Source organism: Gossypium hirsutum, chromosome D09 (assembly GCF_007990345.1).
Source record: "Gossypium hirsutum isolate 1008001.06 chromosome D09, Gossypium_hirsutum_v2.1, whole genome shotgun sequence".
In the NCBI taxonomy this organism is placed as follows: Eukaryota; Viridiplantae; Streptophyta; class Magnoliopsida; order Malvales; family Malvaceae; genus Gossypium; species Gossypium hirsutum.
This window is the reverse complement of record NC_053445.1, coordinates 27,627,489-27,643,148: the sequence shown is the minus strand read 5'-3', so window position 1 is coordinate 27,643,148 and position 15,660 is coordinate 27,627,489. Positions and strand designations below refer to the sequence as shown.

General features: G+C 32.7%; 1 protein-coding gene across 5 annotated transcripts; it reads left to right on the top strand.

Annotated features, from left to right (window-relative positions):
- The first annotated feature begins 2,993 nt into the window (after window positions 1–2,993).
- Window positions 2,994–15,660, top strand: LOC107890436 (CLIP-associated protein-like). 5 transcript variants are annotated; one of them, XM_016814849.2, is made up of 22 exons: window positions 2,994–3,708; window positions 4,560–4,709; window positions 4,847–4,909; window positions 5,568–5,636; window positions 6,029–6,194; window positions 6,733–6,894; window positions 7,513–7,610; window positions 8,515–8,589; window positions 8,748–8,816; window positions 8,909–8,994; window positions 9,069–9,186; window positions 9,761–9,853; window positions 9,941–10,301; window positions 10,431–10,538; window positions 10,628–12,168; window positions 12,332–12,427; window positions 12,798–12,902; window positions 13,234–13,308; window positions 13,400–13,468; window positions 13,549–13,617; window positions 14,384–14,485; window positions 15,314–15,660. In XM_016814849.2, exons 1-22 carry the CDS (start codon window positions 3,373–3,375, stop codon window positions 15,482–15,484), a joined length of 4,182 nt encoding a protein of 1,393 aa, XP_016670338.1. In that variant the 5' UTR covers window positions 2,994–3,372; the 3' UTR covers window positions 15,485–15,660.

The window sequence follows — 15,660 nt, the reverse complement described above, 5'->3', positions numbered from 1 at the left end:
TCTAAAATACTCTCAAACCATAAACAAATTAAGAAGTTGAGCCACCCGCTTTCCAAAAAAAACTATTGGTGGTCGGTGGAATTTTAGCGAACAACAAACACCGTCATCTGTTCATCACACCTTGCAAAGACAATAAAAATATCTACAAAATAGATTTGCAAACTGAAAAGAGAGAAGATATGTGTAGTGAATGAGAAAAAGAAAGAAAGAAAGAAATGAAGAAAGGGTATGTGTGTAGTGAATGAGAAAAAGAAAGTAAGAAATAGTTGATGGGAGAGGAAAAAGACAGGCGATAGCCAACCCGAAAGTTGACAACGCCACTAAGCAAAACAAAATATAAGAAACAAACAACTTGGAGAATTCATAACACATATTTGTTTGCAAGCATATTTTTAAAAGTAAGTAGACATGGATATAATTTAAAATATATAATTCATGCAAGTATATTTTAAAATTTAAAAGTAAGTAAACATCGATATAATTTAAAATATATAATTCATAAAAATTACAAATACTTCGAAATCTAAAATTATAAGTTTACTTTTAAAAAAATCTAAAATTATTAGCTAAAAGTTACATACATGAATATTCGCACCCTTAAAAAATATGATTGTTGGTGAGTTAAGTTAAATTAGTATTTATAACTCAATAATAATTCTAAATCAATCTTTTTTTGAATAGGTAAAAAAAATTTTGAATTGAGACAAAATTTAAATTTAAATTTACCGATTTTCGTTTTAAAATTATTTAGGATTATTATTTATATTTTTCTTGTTTGGATAATTTTGGTGCAAGTAAATAAATTCAAATATTGAGATGTGCATGATAATTTTTTATATGATAAAAAATAAAAAATAATTTTAATCTATCTATTCAATTTAATTTATCTCAATTAATGATTAATTAATTATTGATATTTGAATATATCAAATTTATTAAGATCATTTATGGGGTGTGAAATCAACCAAAATATTAGATAATTATTGAAATAAAATTATTTAGATAATTTATTATATTTTCTTTTAAAATATGAGTTTAATAAGTGAAATTCCTCATGTCAAATTAGTAATATGCCACGTGTCAATAATTGAGGTGTCCACGTCAATTAAGATCTTAGACCTTATAATATAATATATACTAATTTACATACTCGTGCTATACACAAATCAATTGTATGCATTAATTAAAATGTACTTAATTTGTTGATTGAGTCTTAATTTTATTGGTATGAGTAATGTTGTCAATGCAGGAGGACGTGGCTTCGAGTACGCTGAAGCGCATTATACTCCTATTTATGAGTTGGATAAGGACTACGGGTAGTTCTAGGAAATGTATTAAAAATAACAGATAAGATCAGAAATGATATTGTTAAAAAAAATCTACTTAATTTTTTTTAACGAATCCATTTAATTTTTATAATATTTCATTAATAAAAAGTGATTAGAAGTTAAATATGATGATAACAGATGTTTTAAAACTAATTTAGAACTAATTGTTATTAAAATTATTCCAAAAATCTATTTTATTATATATATGATATGTGTATGTATGCTATTATATATATTAAACAATAAAATATAATATAATACAATTACTTCTTCTTTTTTCTCGTTTCTTGTTTGATGAATTTGATAAAATAAATTAATTTTATATTATAGTTGATTCCTAAATTAATTTAAATTAAATTATTATATGATGTGATTAATAGTGGGGTATATAATATCGTAATTAAATTAAATTAATTAGTATATAATGTAAATAAAATAAAATAAAATGTTATATAATATAATTAAATTAAGTTAATAGTGTCCCATAATTGTAGACTAATAATTAAGAAAATATTTTGGAATTTAAAAAATTATCTCACAACTCAATGTTTCTATATATTTCTTTCTCACCTACCTGCGTTGCAGGTGAATAAACACGTTTATTTTTTTTATAAATTAAAAATAAATAATATTTTATAAATAAAAGAAGTTGAAAATAATATAGAAATTTAGAAATATTCTATTTAGAAATATATTAGAATGTAAATTATAATATTAAATTAAAATAAAGATAAAACAACGTATTTCTATTATAATAATGATTCATGATAAGTATGAAAGAAATTTACATCAAATTGATTAAATATGGAATATGTTTACAGTAAATTAATAAACACATTTAATAATGATGATTAATAAATAATTATTGAAATCTTATATGGTAAATTTTTCTCACCCGTTTACGATTTCATGTATAATAATAAGGTAAAAAAAGTATAAAAAAAGTAGTTGATTCGCACGGAATAAACAACTTATAATTTTTTTAAAAATAATATTATATTATATTATCTCATTATCAATTAAAATGATCTTACATATCTTTCAGGGACTCTCTGATACCATTAACGTTCGAATATAATTTGATTTTTTCTTTTCAAAGAACCATTACTTTAATGTTTTATTCTTTTTGAGATACATTTAACTTATTAGTGATAAAAATTTTCATTATTTGTATGGATATTTTTCTTAAATGTTACTAATGGATGCTATTTATAGATTTAAACTTAAATTTTAATTAATACATAACTCTAGCACTTATTAAGTGATAATTAAAAGATAAAATCAATCTCTGTTTATATACTTTGGTTTTTATTCAAATTATAATTTTATTTTATTTGGTTAATAAATATGAAAATAAAAATACTTATAACAAATAAAAATAATTAAGAATTTTTTAAAATAATATTTTATTAGTTATTTTGACTTATTAGTAATGAGTAACCCTATTTTAAAGTCAATAAAATTATTACAACTTATTTTTAAATAGAATTATAATTAATAATTCTAAATTAATTTATAAATATTTATAAATATCAATTTAACAATATAATAAAAAAAGGTATTGTTCTTAGTTGAATTTTTTTTAACTGGTGCATTTATATAAAAATATTACATTTCATATAATTAAAATTTAAAAGCTAAAACACTCAAATCAACTTTGGATTCCACTTTCGGGATGGTTAATAATGATAAAATCGTTGAAACTTTTAAAGTTTGCCATTGCTCTCCTAAAAATTTCAAACAAAAAGTGAGAAAAATTCTGGGTTTTTAATATTTTTTTATGATAAATAATCTTGATTTTAGCATACTTCTTTTAGAATTTAAATCTTTTAAAAGTATACCCACTGAGCAATGTTCTTTCCTTCATTCTCACGTTGTAAAGGCTGAAAAAAAGCTTGCATTTTCATAAAGAAGGCTTCTGGTTTACTTCTCACTAAGCTCCAATGCTCTCACTGCCTCCATTTATCTTTTTCCCCTTTGGTTTAGCGTTGCATTAACTCCCACTTCTTCCCATCATAGATCTTCCATTTTCAGCTTCAACCCAATGGAGAAACTCCTTGAACTAGCACGTTCCAAGGACCCAAAGGACCGAGCAACAGGGGCTGAGCTTCTTCATTCTCTTCTCCAGTCTTCCACTGGACCCTTGTCTTCTTCTGACGTTGAATCTCTTGTTTCAGCTTGTCTTCACCTTCTCAATGACCCATCTAACTTAAACGCCTCTTTGGGAGCTCTCCAGTGTCTAGCATCTGCTGCCGTGCTCTCAGCTGACAACTTGAAGCTGCATTTTGATGGGGTTTTACCTGCAATTGTGGAGTGCTTAGGGGATGATGAGCAGCCTTTACGTGATGCAGCTAGAGGGCTGTTGTTGACTTTCATGGAGGTTTGTTGGTTACCTTCCTTTTATGTCATACATTGTGATTTGAAATGCAATTAGCTTTTCAATACCTTGGAGTTTTCTGGGGCTTCTAATTATTCCTCTAAGAGCAGTTCTGTTTTAGCCTTTTAAGGTTTTCACTATTCTTTTCCCTTTTTCCTTTTGGATTATGGATTTTTTGTTATTTTTTGCTTTTCTTTGTTTGATGTATAATTATACCAGTCTTTATCAATTAATCTTTTTCAAGTGAATTTGTTTAGCCTAAGAGCAGTTCTTTTTAATAAGCTAATACTTGTAATGATTCCTCTAAGAGCAGTTATTTTCTAGGCTTCTGAGATTTTACTATATTTTTCCTTTTGAATTATGGATTTTTTTGTTTTTTTTTTCTATGGTTCATTAAAACTTGATTAGGTCAATTTTAGTTTAACTTCATTTTTGTCTTTATCAATTAATATTTTCAAATTGAACTCAAAGTCTTTAATTTTTTCAAATATAATTTTATCCCCTTTTCCTTAATTTTCATTTGGCTTTTTGGTTTTTCGTTGAGGCTTTCTTTTTTCAATAAAAGAAAGAAAAATCTTGCCGAGTTGCTAGTTGCTATAGGTCGATTTGTTCTGCTGTTTCCATAATTGTGGATAATAAGCTTAACCGTGTTCTAATCCACTTGTTTTCAATTTTATGCGTTAAATCTTTTTCAGTATGGTAAAGGCTGAATTTCGCTTGAGCAGCATTTGCTAGAACCTTGCTTTTTCTTATAAAATATCAAGCCATTTCTATGTAGGGTCTGACTCCAAGCTATATAATTTACTCTGCAATGGATGGACCTAATTGCTTGTAATTAATTATTAATCCTGCAGGTTTCTTCTCCAACTATCATTGTAGATAAAGTAGGGCCGATAACCTGGGCGCATAACAGCCCGAGAGTTCGTGAAGAGTTTATGAGGACCGTCACTTCTGCTATCACTGTTTTTACGTCGATGGAGTTCATGAAGGCTATTCTTCCTCCGGTATGTCCATAGGGACTGGTAGTTAGGAATAAATAACTCCCAAATATCATTCCTTTCGGAAATATCTTCTTTTTTATGCTCATTGTGTGTGTGTGTGTGTGTGTGTGTGTGTGTTTTCTTCTCTATTTTTTCCCCAGATTTTACAGATGTTGAATGACTCAATTCAGAGCATTAGAGAACGTGCTTCATTGTGCATTGAGGTAATTATCATTATGAGTTAAGGCTGTTCCCTTTACTTGGCCTAATAGTTTATGTATCACAAATGCAAAAGACAAGCCTTTCTCTCGTTAATACAGGATTACTCAGATATTTTTTTCTTCTTTATATGAAACTGCAGTTGTACATAAAAAGACCATACTCATTACTTTTGTCTGTTGTATGTGCATGAGTGTGCCTATATACGTATACATACATAAATAAACCTATAGTTGTGTGTGTTATGATTCTTTCCAAGAACCATTTTCCTTTCTACTACAGGTGTGGTTTGGTGTCTCCAATCACCTCTGGGGCTCTGTTGTTTCTGGCCTAGATCAAGTCATTAACTTAATTCGAACTCCTCTTGCCTCTCTTTTGTTTTTTGGTTTTTTTTTTTTTTTTTTTTTTGATGTTTAAATAAGAATATGAGAATGGCTTGCTGGACAGCTAATTGTTCTGGGAGTGAGTAAGGTGAAAGAGGACTTTCTGCATTATGCTACTAAAGTTCCTAATCACATTTTCACACAACACCTTATACTTTTTGCAGTCTATTTTTCCTTCTTTGATGTAGATAGACAATACACTTGAGCTCCCTAATCCTCTAGGATCATATAAGGAAAGCAAGAGGCAAGCTACTATAAATAATTAATTGTTTATTTTCAGGAAATGTACATGCAGTTTGGGCCTGAATTTCTTGCTGAACTCCAGCGAAACAATCTTCCTTCATCAGTGGTAATGTTATGCATTATTTCTTTTGGCTATTTCTTGGTTTCTTCTAAGCACTATCATGGTGATGGTAATAATTTTCAATGTTATGTTTTATTTCTTTGCCTATTTCTTGGTTTCTTCTAAGCACTATTATGGTGATGGTAATAATTTTTAAGTTTGCCATTCATCTCCAGTTGGGTCTTTTTCTAGAGTTAATAATGGCTTCTGGATCATTAATATCATTCTTTTTTATTTTAAAGGATTTGGTTGAATTTTACATAGTTTATTTTTCTCTTTGTGCATGTCATAGTTACATCATAGGTTCAAACCAATATGGGGTTGTTGGATTTGTGCTGCTAACTATTTGGTGGTTTACTGTGATTGTCTTTCTCATAAAGTGCAATCCTTAACTACAGTTAGGAGATATTAATATCAGATTGCAGAAGATAGAACCGAAGGTTTTCAGTTTCAATAGACACATGTCATCTGCTTCTTCTGATCAAGTTGACTCAGCCAAGGGGAACCAAGCAGAGAGCAATCCTAAGACAAAGGATTCTTTTAAAGATATATCTGTTTCTGGAGGTCAGCATGCATATAGAGTTCATATGCAATGCCAAAATATGATGCACTGCATTTGAATTTATTCTAATATTTTTTCTTGTATGTATAATGTTTCATATGATATCATTGGGAAGTTGGTTAAAATTTTCCTAGATAATGTGATTATGCCACTAAAAATAAAGTTGTTAGGATCCATGCACCGTGTTTGACGCATATTCAGACATGGTTGTGGGAATATGACCTTCCAAGGAACCTCTAAATACATGGAAGAATTTGAGAAAAATTGAACATCTCGTGTCGGAAACATACCTATGACTCCAAGTAACATAGGTTAGGATTTCATTTTTCTTTGCATTTTGATTCAATTTTATGGTTCCACTTTCAAACTTAGTCATGAAGTATTAATGTTGTTGCTACTTAGTTTAGGTTACCTTGCAATTCCTTTTGCTATAATTCTTGTTTAACCTAGTTTCAAGCACTGTCTGTGTTGTATTGCTGTCAAATTAATTAGCTTACAGTGGCCTGACAGACTAATATGCTTATATAATGTGTTATATAGGAGAGATTGACTTTACAGACAAACCCATAGTTCCAGTTACTTTAAACTCTGAAAAGGAGCTAATAAGAGAAATGGAGAAGATTGCGTGTATGCTTGTAGCGGAAAATGATTGGTCTGTTCGAATAGCTGCTATGCAGCGAGTTGAAGCTTTTGTCATCGGAGGTTTGTGTTATTTATCACTTTGTTACTCTTTTCTCTAATTTACTCAAGCTGAAACCTGAGCTTGAACATGATCTATTCAACCTTGAATTTGTAACTTTTGAACTCATTTATTTACTACATTGTTGATCTAGTGCTTGAGTCGTACATTTTCCTAATGGTGGAATTCATGCTTGTTTGTGGACTAAGATCCTGAAGTTGGTTATGAACTTAAGCTTGTTTACCAGTTCAAAATCAAGACAATTTGCTTAATAATCAAATATATTGTTTTTATTCGAAAATATCCCAAATATGTAATACTAAACATTCGCTCTGGAAGTACATTAAAAATCCTTAATGATAATTTGCAGTTCATGTGTCACCAGGCTTAGTGCCTAAGAGCTAAGTTTTGAGATGCGTGCTTTTGGCTACATGATAATTTTGAAATTAATCTTCTCGAGTTTTGTGTTTGACAGCGTGTGTGCATCTTTGAACCTAAAACTAGGAAGTTGGTTTTTCTTATGCGTTGAAATTTATGCAAACTGAAAATGTGTTCATATGCTAGAAACCTTCTATTCTTGTGATGGTGTGGGGCTTGTGTTGAATGTTAAGTATTTAATTGTCTAGTTTTCTTTCGATTAGGTGCCACCAGTTATCCATGCTTTCATGCTCTCTTGAAGCAACTTGTTGCACCTCTTCGCACACAGTTGTCCGACCGAAGGTCTAGCATTGTAAAGCAGGTTAGTTGAACTATCATACAAGGAATGATGACTCAGTATTTAGCAGTTGTGCTTTCATTGGTAGGGTTTCCTTTGCTGGTTGCTGTTGAAAATCATAATCCTGCCATGGCCAAAAAACCCTCTTTGCATTTAGCAATATTTTGTATCACTCATTAGCAATTTCCATGTCCAAGATTTATCTTCTAAAATTGTATTTTACCTATATTTTTTAATTAGTTGAATTGATATCTTGGAGTATGAGATGCTTATTTGCTTTTGCAAATGTCAGCTTCTAATTTCATATTTCCTTGCTGCTTGCTCCATATAGAAATTACTTAACCTATATCTTGACAGCCCAGCTATATTACTTTTGACTCTTCATTTTCTTGAAGTACCTCTTTCTGATCTGACCCATATCTGGACATGGGTATCAGGGATATGTCCCTCAAAATACATGGAAAATTTAGAAAAAAAATTGAGCATACTTGTGTTAGGCACAAACCCATAGCCATGACTTACACCAAGTCCAATTAACATAGCCTACAGAGCACAAAAGGCTATCAATTAACCTGGATTATAGAGGAGATACTACTACGAATGATCAATAGAATCTTATGGTATAGGTTGAGATATATGACCAGGTTTAAATAAAAAACGATGTTATCTTTAAAACAGCCAAATACATTACTGTTTCAGGCTAACTAATTCATAATTGTTCCATGCATAAGTATTGAAAATTCATTTAGCAAACCAAATAACATCTTTAAATAGGAATAGATATGGTAAAGTGAAAATGAATATTTATATTATGCAGATAGGGATTTAAGATAACTAAAATACAATATCTGAATTATGTATCTTGGAGCAAATTACAGACCTTATTTATTTTTCAAAATAACTGTTCTTAACTCTTTGTTACCCTCAGGCTTGTCATCTCTTATGTTTCTTGTCAAAAGAGCTGTTGGGGGATTTTGAAGCTTGTTCGGAAATGTTCATCCCAGTAAGAATTTTTTTTTCGTCTAATAAAATCACTAGTAAATATAATAGCTTCAGCCTGTCCTAACATCCTCAATATAATGCTTACATTTTCTGTTCTTTTAACCTTATGGTTGATTTTGAGTTTCGAGTTTCAATATTATTACGTGATACCCTTCTTAGGTCCTTTTCAAGCTGGTTGTGATTACGGTTCTTATAATAGCTGAATCCGCAGACACCTGCATCAAAACAGTATGTGCAGACAATATGAAAGTCTCTTATTGTAACTTCTTTTTCCCATTTTTATCTCGATGCCTGTATTGATGCATACTTATACTGTCTAGATGCTGCGTAACTGCAAAGTTTCCCGTGTACTTCCTCAAATAGTTAATCATGCAAAACATGACCGTAATGCAGTACTCCGTGCTAGGTAATTTATTCAGTCCTTAATGACATACACATGATCAGTATGGATCCTCACACAACTCTCATCGACAATTACAGATGCTGTGAGTACTCTCTTCTGATGCTGGAGTACTGGGCCGATGCGCCAGAAATACAGAAATCTGCTGATCTTTACGAGGATCTTATAAAATGCTGTATAGCTGATGCAATGAGTGAGGTATTGCTTCGGTAATTACTTTCTTGTCGAAGCTATATATCCCTCTTGTATACCAACCTCTCTTTTTGGTTATTGTCTATTCTAATTTCAGTTTTAATCACCATTTTATGATATCTCTTAGATTATCAGTTTCAATTTTCGGTTATTAGATATATTATTTTCAGTTCTGAATAAGGGTATGGGGATATTCTCCAAGGACCTCTCAAATATAAGGAATAACTTAGAAAAAAGTTAATGAAAGGTAAGAATAAAGGTGGTTGATGCTGGCACTAAAAACCAGCTACTTTTCTGTTACCATGGATTATTGCACCAGTTTGTTGCAGTTAGGATACATCAAGATATGGTAATGTAAATAAATTTACTTTTAGGATTAGGCTAAGAGTTTGGTTGTTTTTGTGATATAACGAGTTATTTACACTGCTAGAACTAAGAAATTTTCTAACTGTCACTCTTTGTACCATATATTTGTTGGTTCTGCATTATATATATATATAGAGAGAGAGAGAGAGGCAGAGAGAAATTATGCTCAATGATGTGGCTTATATTCAATAATACTGGGAAATGAAAGGTACAGTCAAATGCTCGTCGTTGCTACAGACTGTTCAAGAAAACTTGGCCAGAGCGTTCTCAGCAACTATTTCTGTCCTTTGATTCAGTCGTCCAAAGGGTATAAGCTTTCTTTTTTAATTTTTTTGAATTTCCAGTTTTGATTGATTGGGTAAATTATATAGTTTTTTTTTTGTAAATTAAAAAGATGATAAACGATGAAGATGGGACCGCGCATAGACGCCATCCTTCTCCTTCAGTTCGAGTAAGGGATGTCCGTAAATCCCATAAGGCTTTTCAAGCACCTACTTCTACAACTTTACCTGGACCTGCAACTTCAGCAGTTACCACAGTGGATCGGAATAGGGCTGTACCAGGAGGCATTCCTCTATCTGCTGGTCCATTTCTCTCTGAAGTAAAGTCACATCGAAATGGTACTGAAAGAAGTTTTGAAAACATGCTGCATGCAAACAAACAGCGGGCCCCGGCTATCGAAAATGCGCTTGCTGGTTTAAATATATCTGAGAAACTCAGTTATCAAAAGAAGCGGTCAGCTAGCTTTGATTTAGGTATATGCTAAGTAGCTCAAAAAATCCATTGAGAGCTTTTAGTAACTGTCACATTCATCAAGCAAGTGCTTCCTTTGCTACTTTGTTCCTTGACATGGATGAAAATTTTCTTTGTGGTTCCTAGTGCAGGAGTTGACCCTCCTCCAGCATGTGGCCTCTCATTTCCCCCTATTGTCGCTGCTTCAGCTGTTACTGCAAATGCTATTTTTACTGACTCAACTGCGTCAACTGTTAAAGGTAGGAGTTCTTTTGTCCATTTTATATGCAATTCCAAGCTTGAAGACTCTTTTCTCACTGCTTTAATCTAACCATTGAATCTTTTTTAGCTTGTTTGTCATCGAAATCAGGGAAGCAAGCTTGTGGTTTTATGGAAGAGTATTCTGATGATAGGTTTGCCCGGAAATCGGTAGATAAGCATATTGACAAACAGTATGTAGAGACTTCTTCAAAAGATGCCAATTTTAGGGACTTCCAAGGTAATATTATTCCAAACTTCCAGAGGCCGCTTTTAAGAAAGAACATTTCAACTCGAGTTTCTGGAAGCAGTAGAAGCTTTCTAGATGACAATCAGATACTACTTAGTGAAATGTCAAACTATGTGGACGGCCCAGCATCACTCCAGGAGGCTCTGACAGAGGGTCTCAGTCCAAATTCCAATTGGTCCGCTAGAGTTGCGGCTTTTAATTATGTCCGAAGTCTGCTGCAGCAGGACCAAAAAGGCGTGCAAGAAGTTGCACAGAATTTTGAGAAAGTCATGAAGTTGTTTTTCCAACACTTGGATGATCCACACCATAAAGTTGCACACGCCGCTCTCTCGGCCCTTGCAGATATAATTTCAGCATGTAGAAAACCTTTTGAAAGTTACTTGGATCGAATCTTACACCATGTGTTTTCAAGGTTAATTGATCCGAAGGAATCAGTTCGGCAGCTTTCTGTAATGAATCTGGAAGTTGTAAGCAAAGCCTATGGCATAGATTCTCTTTTACCAGCTTTGCTCCGTGCATTAGATGAACAGAGATCACCGAAGGCAAAACTGGCTGTTATAGAATATGCTATCAGTTCCTTCAAGAAGAATGCTATGAATTCAGACGGTGCTGCTAATAGCGGCATTCTAAAGCTGTGGATTGCTAAATTAATACCTTTGATCTATGATAAAAACACAAAACTAAAAGAAGCAGCCATCTCCTGCATTGTATCCGTACATACTCACTATGACTCCACTGGTGTTATAAACTACATCATGTGTATGTCAGCTGAAGAGCAAAATTCTCTAAGGCGAATTCTTAGGCAGCAAACTCCTCGAATTGAAATGGATCTTATGAACTTCTTGCAGAACAAGAGAGAAAGACCCCGTCCTAGAAACAGTCACGAGCCATCTGATGTCGGACTTTCTCCTGATGGTGAATATACTGGTGCATTAAAGAAGGCTTACTATTTTGGAAGATATTCTTCGGGTTCGAATGATATCGATAACAGCAAGAAGTTGTTCTCCATGCAAGAACCGATGCAAGTTTTAGAACCTATTGCTCAAAAAGTATCAAGTGAAGCTCAGAAAAATTTACCTCAGAATCTCGAAGGTGGCTCTAATAAAGCTTTTACTTGCACTACTACTGGTGCTGATGAAAATGTGGAATCCCCAATGAGCCATCCTGATGGTGTTGATTGTGAGAATTCAATGAACAACGACTGGCCTTCGTCATGTTCTGACATGAATACAATGACAATCTCTAACCATTTTGGAGAAAGCAATTCCAATGTTGGTATTGACACTTTTGTTGATGTCAATAATAGTCATGAGAATTCCAGCAATACCAAGACTTGCTGTTCTCTAAAATCGCGTATCATCATTCCTCAAATTCTTCACCAGGTGAACTATGAATGTTAAAAGGTCCCCTTCGTTAGCCCCCCCCTTTTTCTTGTCCCTCACTGTGAAAATCATATTTTATCTGAGTAATTTGTTTTCCCGTTTTGTTTTATTGTCTAGAAAGGAATAAACTCATTTCTGTATTCCGACTCTCCACATTTTTCAGATTTCTAACAATAAGGAGAGTGCAACCATTAGACAGCAAGCACTTCAGCAGCTCATAGAAGCTTCCATGGATACAAACCTTTCGATATGGACAAAGGTATAATCTAATTAAAATTAATGATACTCATTCCCAGGATACAAACCATTCAATATGGACATAAGTTACCATGTTTAAGATCTCCACTGTCAAAGATGTTGTCCAACACATATACACATGGATGGAGTTGGACATGAAAACATAAATAGTATGTTAATTGCCATTTATGTTTATGAAGAATTTGATTTTCCAAGACATTGACCAAAAATCAGTTTTCAAACCTATGCTAAAAGTTGCCATAGACGTAATGGCATGCACGAGGGAGACAGATCTAATAGTTTGATGGATGGTATCTTAACCAGTAATGGCCGACTGTTATCAAGTGATAGCAGCAATATGCTGATGCTGGTGGACGATTATTTATTTGCAGCATTTCAATCAGATTCTGAAAGTTGTCATTGAGGTGTTGGACGATCCTGATTCTTCAACCCGGGAATTGACCTTGCAGTTAGTAGCTGACATGGTGAACAAACAGGTTTGTGGAACTAAAACTTACACTATATCCATCAAATGAAGTTCTAAGTAGTTTTATTCTTGAAAATTTTCTTTTCACGCTATGTTGCACTCGAGCATGCGTGTTGGATCCGTGTATGTTTCCAACATGGGTTTGTTTAAAATTTTTTAAAGCTTTTTCCATGTATTTGGAGGTTTCTTGGAACGTCATATCTCATGCCCATGTTCTGTAGGCATAAAAGATAGGTGTCAGACATGAGGACTTCAAGAAAAATGAAGAATATGAATAACATAATTTTGACCTATGTTTCTATTATTCTCTAATGTGCTTAATCTATGTTCTGTCAATCCAGAAAGATGCGATGGAAGATTCTATTGAAATTGTAATTGAAAAGTTACTTCATATTGCTAAGGATGCAGTTTCCAAGGTGCCATTGTTTTCATCAATTGTTTAATACAGGCTACATGACCTAATGCTACCTCTTCTCGTGAACCTAATACATTCGGATTATGTTTCAGGTTTCAATTGAAGCAGAGAAATGCTTATCAATGATTTTATCAGAATATGACCGTTTCAAATGTCTAAGTGTATGATTGCACGACTTTCATGAAATTTTGCTCTAATTGTGAATTTTTATCCTACTTTTGTCTCATTTTCGGAGTTGCAGGTTATTGTAGCCCTTTTAATCCATGAAGATGAGAAAACTCTTATTTTTTGCATCAAGACATTAACAAAGGTATTCCATATCTGATTATTATCCTTATGATGTCCTGACATGATGAAATTAATGACAAAAAGGTGATTTATTGAAACTAAAGATTTGAAAAAACATTGGAGCTTGTTCGTTTGGGGAAGAATATGATCTGGTTCGGCTTGTTTTAAGAAAAAAATTGCAGCTAATGTGCAGTGTTATGGTTTTTTAAGAACCAATTGCAATAGGTAACCAAAATGCCCAAAATTGAATTTCACCTGATTAGATTGGTTTGGTTCATCAGTTTAAAAAAAAAATTAAAATTTTTATTTTTATATAATATCTTAAAGTTTCTTCTCTAATTTTGAAATAAAATATTTTTTGATACTATAAAAAATATAAACTATTTAAACATAAAGAATAGAATTTGATTCAATTTTAACAATTCGGTTATTTAACTTGTGAACTGAAATTTGAACTAACTGAATTTAACAACCTAGCCAAAAGCAAACCGAATAGAACACTACTGTTTGAATCAGTTTTCAGTTTTCTGCTAGCCTAGAATGGGGTACTAGGAGGTTCAACAATGGTTGCAGACTATAAGCACTTCATCCAAATAAGAATGGCATAAAATGAAATTTCAAAAATAAATAAGCATTGTCATGTAGTTGTAACCTTACATTCAAATTTAGTTTCTTTACCTACAGCCGATAAATTTTCACTTGATACGTAACATTATATTAAAGCACCAACAGTTTGTTACCCTTATTTCATTATCACATAATAGACTCATCTTTTCTGCCTTTGCAAGCTTGTCCATCGGCTTTCTCAAGAGGAACTTCTGGCTCAGCTACCTTCATTTTTACCGGTTCTTTTTTGCGCATTCAGCAATCAAAGCGCTGAAGTTCGCAAGGTAATAATTTTTTTACGTTTCAGTACATGTGCTGCAGATATCTTATGATTCCAGATAGCACTAAATTATATTACTCGAAACTGTGTGTGTCAGATACTGGTTTATGTCCCCATGTTTGAAAATGTGAGGGACATGGGTAATTTGAGAAAAATGAGAGTCGCCTTTGAACTAGATATGTAGGGCATGTGCTGCAGATATGTTCTGTGTTTTGGATGCAGCTTAAGGAGTTGGATTTGAACTTAGATCACTGAACCACGTAAGAATTGTATATTAGCCACCAATCACCAATTAGGTTATTTCACCTTTCCATAAGTTTCTTCAGACTTCAAGTACATCTTGTTGTAATCCAATTGTGGCATTTTTAGAACTGATCTTATGGATTTACATAGGAAAGTTTGATGGTATTTTATTTTTCGTTCATGCTTGATACCTAAGATGCTAGGTTACGTATTAAGTTTTAATTTATGTTATTTCAACTTCATTTTACTTGAAGTACCTGTGTCCAATGCATATTTGGATATGGATACAATGATGTGACTTCCCAAGAACCCCTCAAACATAGAAAAACTAGAAAATAACAAAAAACTGAACATACACCACGGCATATCTGGAAAACACCATAGTCCGAGTAAGATGGAAAATCATGCACGAAGTCTGCATTTGGCTATGGATCCCAGTGCCTTATTACCAATATTGATTTGTCTGAATAACCGGTAGAAAAAACCAATACCTGACCACTGCTTGTTAGGTTTCTCCTTCGCTTGTCTTAATTGATCAATCATTCATGCTCACTATTTTCCATTATCTGTTTGGCCGTGCTGGTTACAGACTGTTGTTTTCTGCTTGGTCGACATTTACGTCATGCTCGGGAAGGCGTTCCGGCCATACCTGCAGGATCTCAATGGGACCCAGTTGCGTCTGGTGACTCTTTATGCCAACAGAATTTCTCAAGCCAGAACTGGAACTTGTGTTGAAGCTATTAATTTGCCAGCAGTCTGAATCTGTGAATTTAGGGGTTCTTTTATGTAATTCTTTATTTAATTAATTTTCCTTTTTCATATATTTGTCTTTGGTGTTCTTGTGATTTTGAGTTTGGAATAGAAAGGGTGAATTTTAAGGCTTTGTTGTAGTTAACCTTTTGCCTTGAAATGCAAGAAAGTGTTCTTCGGCTTGAA

Coding starts and splice junctions, on each gene's coding strand:
- LOC107890436 (XM_016814849.2), top strand. CDS start 3,373: ATGGAGAAACTCCTTGAACTAGCACGTTCCAAGGACCCAAAGGACCGA. Junction 8,590..8,747: donor GTTCGGAAATGTTCATCCCA/GTAAGAATTTTT, acceptor TACCCTTCTTAG/GTCCTTTTCAAGCTGGTTGT. Junction 12,428..12,797: donor ACCTTTCGATATGGACAAAG/GTATAATCTAAT, acceptor ATTTATTTGCAG/CATTTCAATCAGATTCTGAA.